Source organism: Quercus lobata, chromosome 8 (genome assembly GCF_001633185.2).
Source record: "Quercus lobata isolate SW786 chromosome 8, ValleyOak3.0 Primary Assembly, whole genome shotgun sequence".
Taxonomy (NCBI): domain Eukaryota; kingdom Viridiplantae; phylum Streptophyta; class Magnoliopsida; order Fagales; family Fagaceae; genus Quercus; species Quercus lobata.
In genome coordinates, this window is record NC_044911.1 from 8,788,343 (window position 1) to 8,802,025 (window position 13,683).

The following is a 13,683-nucleotide window of genomic DNA, read 5'->3' on the forward strand; positions in this document are numbered from 1 at the left end:
TACCATACCCTCTCTTACCTTTGACCTATGACCCACCACTCTTGTATTAGCTAGGTACAGGCTAGTGGTGTCTGCGCTTTGCGTGTGCTCCACTTCTATGTATGTCCAAAGCTTGTCCGCTACTCATGCGTTTGCGATGGTCTGAAGCCTTGTCTGTGCATTCTACCGTTCATCCTTGACCTCTTATGGCATGAACTACTTTCTGATTTTCCATTCTTCATGGCTTACTCCCTTTAGGGGCTGGGCTTTGCTTGATTGTGGGTTTTTCTTCCTTCAGCTTACTCTTTTGCTCCTTCCATAATCTTGCTACCATTCCTGCCGTACCATTCTGCCATTCCTACTGTGATGTTATTCGACCCATGCTTGCTGGGCCTTGTTTATTGGATTTATACTTGTGTTACTTTGGGCTCTCTTAACCCATTACATTGCTTGTGGGCTCCTTTGTCCCATTTCTTTCTTCTTGGGCATCCTTGGCTCATTTGGTTTCCTTGGGTATCCTTAGCCCATTTCCTAGTTCTGCATTCCTATGGGTTTTTACTAACTCTTTTGGACTTCCTTGGCCCAATTGTCTTATCCTTCATCCTTGGGGTTCATGGGCTTTCCATCAACCCTTTACTTTTTTACTTCATTACTTCGGGCTTGCTGCAACCCATTCTTACTTTTCTACATAACATAATGCCCATGGGTTTACTACTTCTCTCTCTGGGCTTCTTTAGGCCCGTTTGCTTTCCTCAAGGCTCATTTATTTACTTTATGGGCCTATGATCCATTATTCCTGCCATTCGGGCTTAATGGTTTTTCTATCAATCCACTAACACTTCTCTGCCCATATTGTTGGGCTTTTTCCTACCATTCGGCTTCCAAGATGAGCATCAACAGATATTTTGCATAGCAAAATGATCCTAATTGTGATTTGACATTCCTTCTACAAAGCGCGCATGAAATGTAATAGCAACCCATCGTTGTATCAATGTTGCTTATTATTGCAATACAATAGTAGTTCACATCTTGCAATGAACTTTGAAATTAACATGTATCATTTTTTTAATGTAAATGATGAGTATGATGTATTATTATTTTTTCATGCAAATAATGAGTATAATTTGATATGATTAATAAATCTGTTTCGTAGGATTCCATTCAGTGCATTTGGTCTTTGCTATTGTCTTCATATTGTTTAAAGATAGATCCTCCTAAGAAAATGGTTTTACATGCATTTTTGGTATTTCTTGTATACAATCATGTTTTTGACCATTCCTATCATTAAATTTTTTAAAATAAAATATTATAAAGAAAATTTGCATGCATAAATTGCATAGAACATTATTAATAAACAAAAGCATATTGAATTGAAATTGAGACCTGAGAATGAAATTTTCAAGAAGTATCATTAACACGTGGGGGAGCAGGAAGGGAGTTTGTAAGTAAGAGTTTTAACTTTGATCTACATGTGGGAAGATCAGACTTGGGTTATAATATGTAAGATAATACCTAGGCTTGAGCTTTTCATAAGGTTTAGTCTGTTTTTAAAAGGTGGTCCATTTTGTGAAGAATAACATTCGGTCTAATAGTCAAGAGCAGCCCATATTTTATATAATGGTATAAAAAAAGTTACTATAATCTATTGGGTAACCATTAAAAAAACTTAATCGAAAGAGGTTAAAAAGGCTAAATGGAAAATTAGAGTGCCACATGGCAGGAGCTCATCACCCTCACATGAGGTCTATTCTTTATATATTTATATATATATATATATATATATATATATATATATAAAGGACAAGTCAAGGTAAAATTTTGATGACAAAACTTACAACACTAGCACTTACAAAATGGTCTAACATTTGTAAGTACAAGCGAGACTAATAAATTGAAAACTCACTCACTAACTGACCGATGTGGTACTTTAGGCAACTTATCTTATTTTATTTTATTTTATTTTATATTTTATTATAGATAATATAGACAGAAGACATAGAGGACGAGGAAAGAGGGAGTTGGAAGACAACTATTTTGAGTTTGGTACGTAAACTTGTGAAAAAGATCATGGCCATAAATGATTGTATTAGATATATAGGCTATTATAAAGTACGTGTTACAATAAATCCAATAAAAATGACACAGTATTGTATAGAAATATTACTGTAAACACTTTCACTATGATTCTATCTGATTTTATAGAAAATTTTATGTACAGACTTTTGACGGGGCTTTGCCAAAATGATCTTGTTTATTTAATTTTTTGGTCTTTTTATCCTCATGCAAAAGTACAGGACAGGAATAGGCCTTTTTTTTTTTTTTTTTTCCTAATTTGTTTATAAAAACAACTGGCTATTCTTTTCTCGATTTCATGGAATTGTTTTTGTTTTCACTTTTTTAGAAACCAGCTTATGCTATTGACGGTTTCATGTATTTCTAATTTTTTAAAAATGAATTTTAATATTTGAATCATGTTCTTGTTTTATTCTATTGTATAGAATCAGCTGTTGCCGAAACCTTTTTTTTTTTTTTTGGGGGGGGGGGGGTTTAATTTTTAAGAATAGTCTATATTTGAATTGTAATATTTCATTTTTTTTTACATTGAAATCGACTCTTGCATATAGTCTATTTTTATAAATATTTATTGAAGGATGTTACATCCATAATATTTTCACAACAAGTGGATTCTAGTTAGCTCAACTGATAAAGTCTCTAATAGTTGAATGAGAGATCTAGGGTTTGTTCTCCATTTACACAAAAAAAACCCATTGGTGTCTTGATTTGATGATAAAGAGCAATCATTAGGATTGGACGCCATAGGTTGAAACTTTCTAAAGAAAAAAAAATTCATAACAAGTCTTAGGTGACAATATGTTACTGATTCTTATTTGATCTCATCACTGACATAAAATTTTTAATTATTTTTATTGACCACTAACTGTTTGTTACATATAATTTGTCGTGAAATTATTGTATTTTTAGTATTATATATATTCACTAATATTATACTAGTGCGATTCACGACTTAATCAAGAATTATGTGTAAAATAAAGAAAATAAGAAAATAAATTTTAATTTAATTAAAATTAAATAATAAAATAGATAATTGCCGTTGGTTATATAATGAATGCATGTTGTGTAAGGTTAAGTTTTTATATATAAAAAAAACTATGTAACCAATATAAAAGGGGATGCCAAAAAAATATAAAGGGAGTTTGCATAATAATATATGAAGTTTTAAAGCTTATGTTTTAAACCTAAATTACTAAACATTAAAAAATAAAAGTAGAGAGACTTACATGAAAAATAAAAAATAAAAATAAAGATACTTACATGAGAATAGCGGCGGACCATTACAAGGACTGAAGGGGGCCTTGGCCCCTCTAATTTTTTTTTTTTAAATTAATATTTTTTTTTGGAATTATCCTAAATAATTTAATTTTTTAAAAAGAACCTTATCATTTTGCCCTCCATACTCGATAATATATATATATATATATATATATATATATTTATATATATTTATATAAGAAAGTTTAAAAATAATCATAATTTTCATTTAAATAGATGAATAATGCTAGAGATACAAATTATTTTACAAAAAATATTACAAACTATTGATGTGATGAGTGGTTATTGGTAAATGAAAAAAAAAGTGATATTAATGGTAGGCCTAAATGAAAATCAATAAAATGTTGGCTATATCAACATTTTGTAAAAATTTTGTAAAATAGAATATAATCCAAAATCTTTTTTTTTTCCTTTTAAGTTCTTTCCTTTTCCCATTGCTACTACAATTTTGTATTTATAATATAAAAATAAAAGTTTAGTGTGACTAAACTAGATAAGAAAGAGTGAAAGACAAGTTTGAAGCTTCTGTAGGCCCTCACCCATGTATTATGCTCCTGTTAGTGTTACTTTACTTTTCATTTGCTCTCTTTTGATTTTTTTACTGTAATTTGGATTTGCTTTCTTTTTTATATTCCTTATAATGCATGATTTGTTATTATAATAATCAATATATTATATACCACATGGCATTATAATTTATAAATGTACTTGGTTAGTTTGATTAAAATATACAATATATACTACTATATTAACATGTATTTAGCATTCAAAAAAAAAAAAAACATGTATTTAGTTGACGTTTATAGTACATATTGAGTTATGAAATATTGTACATTACTGTTTTATATTTCATACAGACAAAAAATTTTATAGATGGCCCCCCAAAGATAAATTCCTGTTATGGTTTATGCCCTAAAATCCAATTTATTGGCATGTCATAAACAATTAAATTGTTTAATTATATGAGACTATTTATTAATAAACTAATGGGACATTATCTTAGTTCATGAGATGCATAGTATGTGACTTATGTGAAAAGTTACAGAAGATATAAATCACAAGTTCTTTGTAAAGTCAGAATTTTAGTTTGTAGTTGGTGATGAAATTGGGCATTTCATCTGCGAAGACTATAACATATCAACTAAGATGATTTTTCTTGATAATGGAAGTGAAGACTTCTAGTTGATATGTTGATATGTTTTAAGAGTTAAAACATATTAAACTAAACCGTTGTGAGATTTATTATTCTCCTAACGACTGTCAAATGAATAATAAATCTCACGATTTCTATTTACATTAACTCTAAATCCCGAGAGAATAATGGACTTGATTATGAGGTGTAGGTTGTTTTGATATATCAGGAGTGAGATCTATAAGTCACGATCAAAACCTCAATATGTTGGGCAGCCGCATTTAGTATTGATGTAACATCTATTTTCAAGATGGAATTCATAATCTCTTAACAAAGATATAAAATATTCTCTTGAGATAAGTTTAATGGGTTTGGTTATTCAGAGTGTTGGGCACAACCACTTTAGTAAGGAGTTACTAAAGTGTATATTTATGAAATTGGATTTCATAAATATATGATGAATAACATAAATGATTAAACCGGGTACTCAAGGATTAAGATGTAGTAATCTTCAAAGTGGCAGTTAATATTCATGATTTTGTATTACTACAAATATTTTAATGAAGGGGTTGTATGTAAAATAAAGTCTTCGGATATAATTTATTAATAAGGCCTAGAGTGCAATTATATTCTTATAGTGAGCTAGAGTCTTATTTGTTCCCTTTGATCCCATCTCAAGCCATAAACTAAAACCCAATTGGGTAGGCCCAAAAGGCTAACCCAATTAGATAATTAGTTTTTATTTAATAAGATTTATTAAATAAGTAACTACTAAGGTAGTTACAATGTGCGTATGATAAAAAGAAAAAGAAATAAGTTTTTCTCCACAAGGAGAAGAAGAAGGATTTTTCTTTGAGAATCAATGTACAAAAGGACTGATTGAGAGACCACACTTCTTGGGCATCATGTGGAATTGAGATGAAGATCAAAGGTATTCTTAAGTCTTGGTTTTGAATTTCACTATATCAAGGTACGCTTTCTATTCTTTGTTCTAGAATTTAAGGTTACATGTTATCTCTCATGAATGAAGTAGATCCGTGATTGTTGCTTTTGCTGTGTGTTTTGTATGAGATGCAAAACTAGATTTTCCAACAATTCCTAGCTCTGCCATTACATGAGAATTGATTTTTTTAAAGTGATGGAGGAGGCACCGAATTTCACCCTCTCAAATATGTGAGTATAATGAAATAGAAAAGAAGAAAAAGAAATGATAGAGTTAAATAGCCTTGGAGAGGAAAAGAAAACTTGTAGCTTTCATTATAGGCATCCTTAAACTATCATTTAGCTGGAAATATTTATATATACTCTTTTTCCGACTGATTTTACTATTAAGAGATAGTAGAGTTTCAAGTTAAACTCTAATATAAAATCTCATCAAATTATTCCCGATGATCTAATCTCAAGTTGTAAATATACTTGAAGATAAATATGAAAATAAAAAAGTGTTGATAACCTTATTTCTAGATAAGGATAGGCATAACTGATATAGATTTTAGCATAAGCAAACAGTGTGATAGATGAGACCAACTTGATATATACGAGTAGAATTATATGTTTTTTTTTTTTAATTTTCTATTTTCATTTTTAGTGAAGTTATATCTTCTTCTTTTTTGAATCATATAAATGTGTACTATGTTGTTGGTTTTTTTTTTTTTAATTAAGATTTTTTTTTTTGAACTTAATTGTGTACTATGTTGTTGTTGTTGTTTTTTTTTAATTTTATTTTAATTAAGATTTTTTTAATTATAAAGGATTAAATGAAGAATTTGGATTGTAATCAAATTAAGATAGAATTTGGATTGTAATCAAATTATGATTTTTCTCAACTTAGAAATTATAGAAGAAGTTAAAATCATATATACATGTACTATGTTGCTGGTTTTCTTTAAATTTATGATTTTTATCGACTTAAACATTATAGGAGAAGAAAAATTATATATATTTTTTAGAAAAATCAAAAAAATTTCTGCAATTTGATGAAACCACTTGATGCAACCAGGGCTTCTAAGCCTAACTTTTATTATATGGTATATAATAAAATTCTGATTAGTGATTTAAATTATGTTATATATATGAACAAAACTTAGGTACAGTACTTTAGATACTGTTCTTTAGGTTCCCTTTTTAAGATTTAGTCATGTGGCTACTTAATTAAAACATACACTTCCATTTAATGAGAAAAAATTCACATGACAGAATTTTAAGAAGGGAACCTAATCTCTCTCTCTCTCTCTCTCTCTATATATATATATATATATATATACATATATATCTATATATATATATATAATCGGCTATGTTATTGTTTGACTATATGATGGTTATGTATAAAAAATTAATTGACCAAGTTCACATAACGTGGTACCTTTTTTTTGATAAAACATAATGTGGTACCTTGGTTAGGGATTAGGGAAACCAACATTAATGTGTGAAAAAAAAAAATGTTAGCTCTATATATTGTCCAAACGACCTTTTAATCCATTCCTCCTCAATTAGTTTGGAAAAATTGGTGGTAGTCAATTTTTATTTCAAAAAATTTGGAGCCACATGGTGTGCTACGTGGGTAAGCTTTTCAAAACGCCATTATATATATATTTAGTTGACTTGTTCCTCAAACTTTATTAACATTCATTTGAATTTTTGTGTTCCCAGTTCTAACATGCTGTGGAAAAAAAGGAAAAAAAAAGGGGGTGAGAAGTGAAATCGGTTCCCACTAAGACCGATTGGCAATAGGGTAGACTATTTCTTTGTCAGCTTAGCAACAATTTTTCTTATTTTTCTTATTGGAGAAGTTATTGGAGATTATTTTGCCAAACCGTCCTAGATTGAAGTTTTTCTCTAGAATAAAACATCCACACATGACAGGTAATTTATTTTTATTTTGTTTTATATAGGAAAAAGTCTGCTACACTTACACTACTACACACAAAAAATGAACTGAAATCATGACTAAAAGTCACATATTTCTAAATTGAAAATCATGACTCATTTTTTAGATGTGTGTAAGAGTGTGTGTATTAGTGAGTGTGTAATAAACACTAATATTTTATATATAGGATTTATATTATCACTTGACAATTTCTTTTTGCTAAAGAAAGCAGGGCTGTAAATAAGTTGAGTTTTTTCGAGTAATACATGTTTGAGCTCGGCTTGTTAATAAATGTTTAGTGTTCAAGCTTGAACCAAGCCTAAAACCAATGTTCAAGTTTGAACTCGTTAGAAAGCCCAAAAACTTGAACTTGGCTTAGCTCGGCTCGGCTTGATTCATTAGTCAAGTCAATCTTGAGCTTGATATTATGCTCAAAATTTGAACTCAAAATCAAGTTCAATATCCACTATCCAACACAATACATTATCAAACGCTTAAATTTTCAAAAATCAAGTAAACAAAAACAACATACAGTTCAAATCACAAAGCTAAGCTAATATAAAGCAAAGTTATATAGAAATTTCAAGAAAGTTAAACAAAAAATGGGTTTAAAGATAGATTTTCTCAAACAAATCATCCAACCCACAAATCATCACAAACTACCACGAGGTGTCGATCCAAAGGAAATCTCCATAAACCATCACAACAAATCACTCAACTCTGATCTGTGATTTTCAAGACGTTTCTCGTGGCCACCGCGTGCTCCACCATCTCGCACTAACCAAGTTGAAGCTCCACCATCTCCATGCTTCAGATTGAAGCACCTTGCACCACCACCATACTATCACACCTCTAATTTGATCGGTTCTTAAGAGAGAGAGGGGTAGCTTAATGGAGATAGAGAGTGAGATAGGGACAGGGAGAAGAAATAGAGATAGAGAGGGAGGGGCTCTGTTTTGATTATGAAAGGAGCATACATGGCTCACTTGGATTAAAAAATTTGTAATGAAAGTGGTGCTTAGTCAGTTTAGAGCGAAGGGAAAATTTAATGTAATGGGTAGTGCTTTCATGTGGGATATGTATATTTGTAATGGATTTATTTATCACTAGTAAGTTACCTATGCGATGCACGGATAATGTTGTAATATTTTATGTAAGATGGTTTTAAAGAATGTTGTACATGTATTATAGCATAATTGTTAAAACTTTATTAGTAATGAGTTTATTATAAAAAGTAACAGTTATAAATTGCAAACATATCCATTATAATTATTCAATTAAAGTAATAAGAAAAAAAAAAAAAAAACAACTTTTGAGGAATATTGTAGAAGAAAAGTTGATATAGAATTCGTCTTCCTTTTTCTCCTTAATTCTAAAACGTTCAACCTTAATATCAAAATCATAATTGCCATTGTCAATCAATATAAAATACAAGCATCCCTTCCTTGGTTATAGCCAGCTCATATAGGTTAGGATTAGATGAGACAACAATAATAGAGCTAGGAAGGTGTCATCAAAAGATCGAAGGTAAATAATATTGTTTTTGGTCTGTGTGTTTTTGACATTGGATGGCCTGAAAGGTTATAGGTAGATATATATAAAAGGGTAGAAGTGCAAGAGGTAAAAATTTTGAATTAATTGCAAAGAGTTTTGTGTGTATGCATAAGGGATAAAAGTCTTGAAATATTGAACCAAAGGATACAAATGATATAAAATGCAAGCGCGCCTTCCTTGGTAATAGCCAGCTCATACGAGTTAGGATTAGATGAGACAACAATAATAGAGCTAGGTAGGTGTCGTCGAAAGATTGAAGGTAAATAACATTGTTTTTGGTCTGTGTGTGTTTGACATTAGATGACTTGAAGGGCCATGGGTAGGTATATATAAAAGGGTAAACGTGCCAGAGGTAAAAATTGTGAATTAAAATGTAAAGAGTTCTGTGTGTATGCATAAGGGATGAAAAACCTTGAAACCTTGAACCAAAAGATACAAAGAATACTTATATTTTAATTAGAAAATTCTCGAAACATTGAATCAAATGAAACAAAAACTCAATATTTAATTTGTTCTTATCTCTAATGCGGTACTTGACAAATTTTTATTTTCTTTGCCATAGAATGCCCTACTTGGCAGAATCTCATACTTTCTCATATGAGGTTTTTGCTTTTATATATATTGATTATTAAACACATATCAAGATTGTTATTAAGTCTATAAACGATCTTAAGCTTGGCTTGATTTATACTAAGTCCTATTGCTCACGAGCTTGGTCATGAACAATTTTTTTTTTTTTGCTTAGGCTTGGCTCTTTTATCAAACAAGCTTAAAACTATGGCTTAAGTTTGATTTGTTTATAAATAAATGAACATAAACAAATTTTTTATCAAACCAAACTTGAATGGCTTGATTCGTTTATAGCTCTAAAAGGTATATACAAAAGCGCATAAGATACAAAAAGATAACGAAACCAATTAGGAGGCCTGATCCTTACTATTAGCCAAGACAATGTTGATAGATACGCCTCATCATTTAAGTTTGATAAGTTAACTTCACTATTCTGTTCATGCATCTAAAAAAAAAAAAAAGAAAAAAAAAAAACCACTAGTTTGTTCAAAACAATATAGTTATACACATATTTAAAAATAAGAGTATTACTAAGGACTTATAAATTTTTATTCAATTTTTAACGGTTAGTATAGTAAGTTGTGATTGGAATAATATAATATAATATACCTCCGGTAACCAATCATTATATATTGTAAGCGTTTGGATTCAACTTAATCCAGCATTTTCAATATGCATTTGCATTTTGCTGAAGCTCAGACCCACGGGCACACTGAAGCTAGAGGAAATGCAAGGCTGCTGAGAAACGCAAGTTTTCAGCTGCACTATTTGACCAAGTCAACCATGAACAATGCACTTGTGCACTGTTCACGGACTCACAAATTCCACTTTTCAGCAACTTTTTTATTAAAAATGGGTCCCATGACACTATTTACATATTTCAAAATTATTTTACTACAGTGTTTTTAGTTTTAGTATTCAGTTTCAGCAAAAATAAGGTCAATCCAAACGGACCCATTACACAACAATTTTTATGTCTAACTTACAGAAAACCAAAGGGACAAAAACAAATTAGAGTATGCATACATACCAAATGTATGTATACATATACATACAATAATACCCATGATTACCACCCGTAGGATACATCAACTAGATAACACATTAATGAACAACAATGGGATGAACCGGCGATGGTGGAACTGGAATTTCTATTGTTCCCTCCAACATCAAGATTACATTCTTCATGGAAGGGCGCAAAGCTGGATCTTCTTGAACACACCACAAGCCCACCTTCACCATTCTTTCCAATGTCATAGTCTCTACATTTTCATCTTTCACAAGCTTGGCCAACTGTCCTGCAGCAAAGCAGTTATATACCCAGTTAGAAAGAATTATCTCATCTGCGGTTGGAACATTTACTTCAATGCTTCTTCTACAGCAGACAATCTCCAAAAGCACAATGCCAAAGCTGTATATATCGGTTTGTAAAGATATTAAGGGATTCTTTTCCCATTCAGGCGCTAAATATGCACTTGTCCCTTCCGCACCCATTGTGGCTCTTGATTGATTTGACATAAGTAGTTTTGCAAAACCAAAATCGGAAATCTTTGCTATCCAATTATCATCCATGAGTATGTTTTGAGGCTTTATGTTGCAATGGATAATACGGACTTCGCTCTCTTCATGCAGATAGAGAAGTCCTCTGGCCACATCTAGTGCAATTCTTATTCTTTCTTTCCAAACTGGGGCCCTCTGAGACTTGAAGATCAGATCTGCAAGTGAGCCATTTTTCATGTACTCATAAACTAAAAGCTTCCTGGGTCCCTCAATACAAAAACCAAGGACTCGAACCAAGTTTTTATGATGAGTTCGTGCAATTGCAGTAATTTCAGCCCGAAATTCCCGTTCCCCTTCTTCCACAGCATTCTCAAGTCTCTTTACAGAAATAATTTTGTCACCCTTAGATATAGTCCCTTTATAAACTGCTCCAAATGAACCCCTACCTAACTCTTCCTTGAAGCCATCTGTAGCAATCTCAAGCTCGTTGTAAGAAAATGACTGCAGAGTAAACTCTTCAGCTAATCCCAAGTTCACGTTTTCTGACAGTTTTTTGTACCTGTCAAATTTGTGCCTGTACACCAGGATGGTAGAGGTTGCCAAAACAAAGCACAAGCATAAAACTAAACCCAAAATTATAGAAAGTATCAAAATTAGACTTCTCTTGCTTTCAATCAAGACTACATGGACTTGACGGGGACGGTCTAAAATTTCTGTATTTCCATTACTTACCCTGAAGAAAGCCATAGTTGATTTGTTTTCATTTTTTATTCTACCATATCTAAGCGGAAGCTTATATTTGCTGCATTTAGCACCCGTATACAATACTGCTCCACAATTACAATCTTCCAGGCAAGACTTACCACAACCTTCTTCTTCTATTGGTATAACTGAATAAGGATGATCGCTCCACCACACACTCTGTAAAGAAGTGATATTGTATAGCATTATTGGATCTTCACTGCGTATGCAATCATCTTCATTGTAGCTCTGGTGGCAGCCCAGGAACTTGTTGCTGGTGTTGATGAAATCAAATCCAGGATAGCAGTTACAGTAAGCTTTGCTACCCATGCCTGAGCAGTAACTGTTAAGTCCACAGAAACCGCTGACTTCACATTGATTCTGCAGAGCCGACCACTTCATCAACATACTTGAGCTATTATCGCTCTTAAAATGGTGTAAATACAATCTAAAAATCCCATCTGCATCAAGTGTTGCGCGGTATATTGTAGTTCCATTCTTGTCAGGATACGAGCTATTTGCCAAAATTCGCCCTCCAAACCTCCCGGGAAGGAATAGAACGCCTAACCGAGTTAGAGTGAGCTGGCCATAGTAATCTTCATTATTAGTACCTGAAGACCAATATGCATCATTCGAGTCATCTGAGCTGTTTACGGGGTAGGCTACGAGGTTTCCATCACTCTGCATATTAAGTGAATAGCTTCCACTAGAGTGGTCTGATATAGACACACTCGAAACCAAGTTATAGCCACTAGAGATATTCTGACCCCCTATTATGGTGTCAGTTAGAAAATCAAAGCTATCCCAGATAATTACATTGGAATGCTTGTAGAGCACAAAATTACCAGAATCAAGCATAGCAGCTGAAGTTGCAGGTAGGTCTTCCTGATCCACGTCAATAATCGAAAGTTCTCTGCCTTGCTCTGTTCTAAGCAGCAGTATACCATCAATAGTAAAGTTCAGTGTAGCATTGAAGGAGACAGGTGGGTAATCTCGATTTGCAGTCCAGATGATTGTCTTCTCAGTTTGATTAACCAGCCATATTCCGATAGCAAAGCCATCATCTTGTGGATAGAAACCAAATGCAAAAAGACCAGAAGGTGAGATCCAAGAAGTACGGTTTGCATTGGGAGAAAGTGAAGAACCTAAAGGTATTTTATTGGAATTAGACTGGTTTCGTTGAGCGTTTGCATGAATAGGAAGTAGGAAAACCAGCAGTAAGGGCAGAACTGGTATGGAAGCCATGAGAGTCTGAGACAGAAGAGTGAGAGCTTGAGACTTGAGAGAGTATATTAAAGAGAATACCGTCCAAATAGGCTAATAATAATGATAATATATAAAAAATATTGGCGTTTCCTTGAATTAAATGGGTTTAGATATTGAGACTCAAGTAATCAACTCTGCAAATTTCTTCTCCAAAATAATAATAATAATAAAAAAAAAAAAAAAAAAAACACTGCAAATTGAATAGCTGAAGCGAATGGAAAGTTAAATCAGTGGTCGTTGAGGTTGTATATATTGACCCTACTATTTTTTAATGTAATTGTTTTATATAAACAATTCTCTGTGTGGGAGTTTGTTTACCGTTAAGGTTGTGACGTTAGAACAACAATTGGTGGTGTGAAAGTTCATGATATGGCAGAACTTGGGATGTTGTAATACTCGTTTATTTTAATTTTGAATCCGAATTTAGTAAGAATAGAGTGTAAAACATGATTGTCACAGTAGTCTTTTACTTAATACATTCTACTACACCTAATAACACCATATTAGCATTTTATTTAAAATGTGAAATACGGTGTTTATTTGGATGTTATCATATGTAATCAAATGTATTTATATTTTAGTAATACTAGTAATTGTAGTACTTCTTAAGTTTCAAGGCAAATTGGCAAATCCTAACGTTTTAAATCTCCCTCCCTTCACTATTGAATTATAGAAAATAAAATAAAAAGGTGTTAGTCAGGTAGGATGGGAATCTCACCAA

At 31.9% G+C, this 13,683-nt stretch overlaps 1 protein-coding gene across 1 annotated transcript; it reads right to left on the minus strand.

The window, feature by feature from the left end:
• Positions 1-10,412: 10,412 nt before the first annotated feature.
• Positions 10,413-13,015, minus strand: LOC115955396 (G-type lectin S-receptor-like serine/threonine-protein kinase LECRK1). The gene is made up of 2 exons (XM_031073509.1): positions 12,542-13,015; positions 10,413-12,307 (listed from the first exon to the last, which is right to left on the minus strand). The coding sequence occupies exons 1-2, from the start codon at positions 12,939-12,941 to the stop codon at positions 10,560-10,562; spliced, it is 2,148 nt and encodes a 715-aa protein (XP_030929369.1). The 5' UTR covers positions 12,942-13,015; the 3' UTR covers positions 10,413-10,559.
• Between the last annotated feature and the right edge of the window lie 668 nt (positions 13,016-13,683).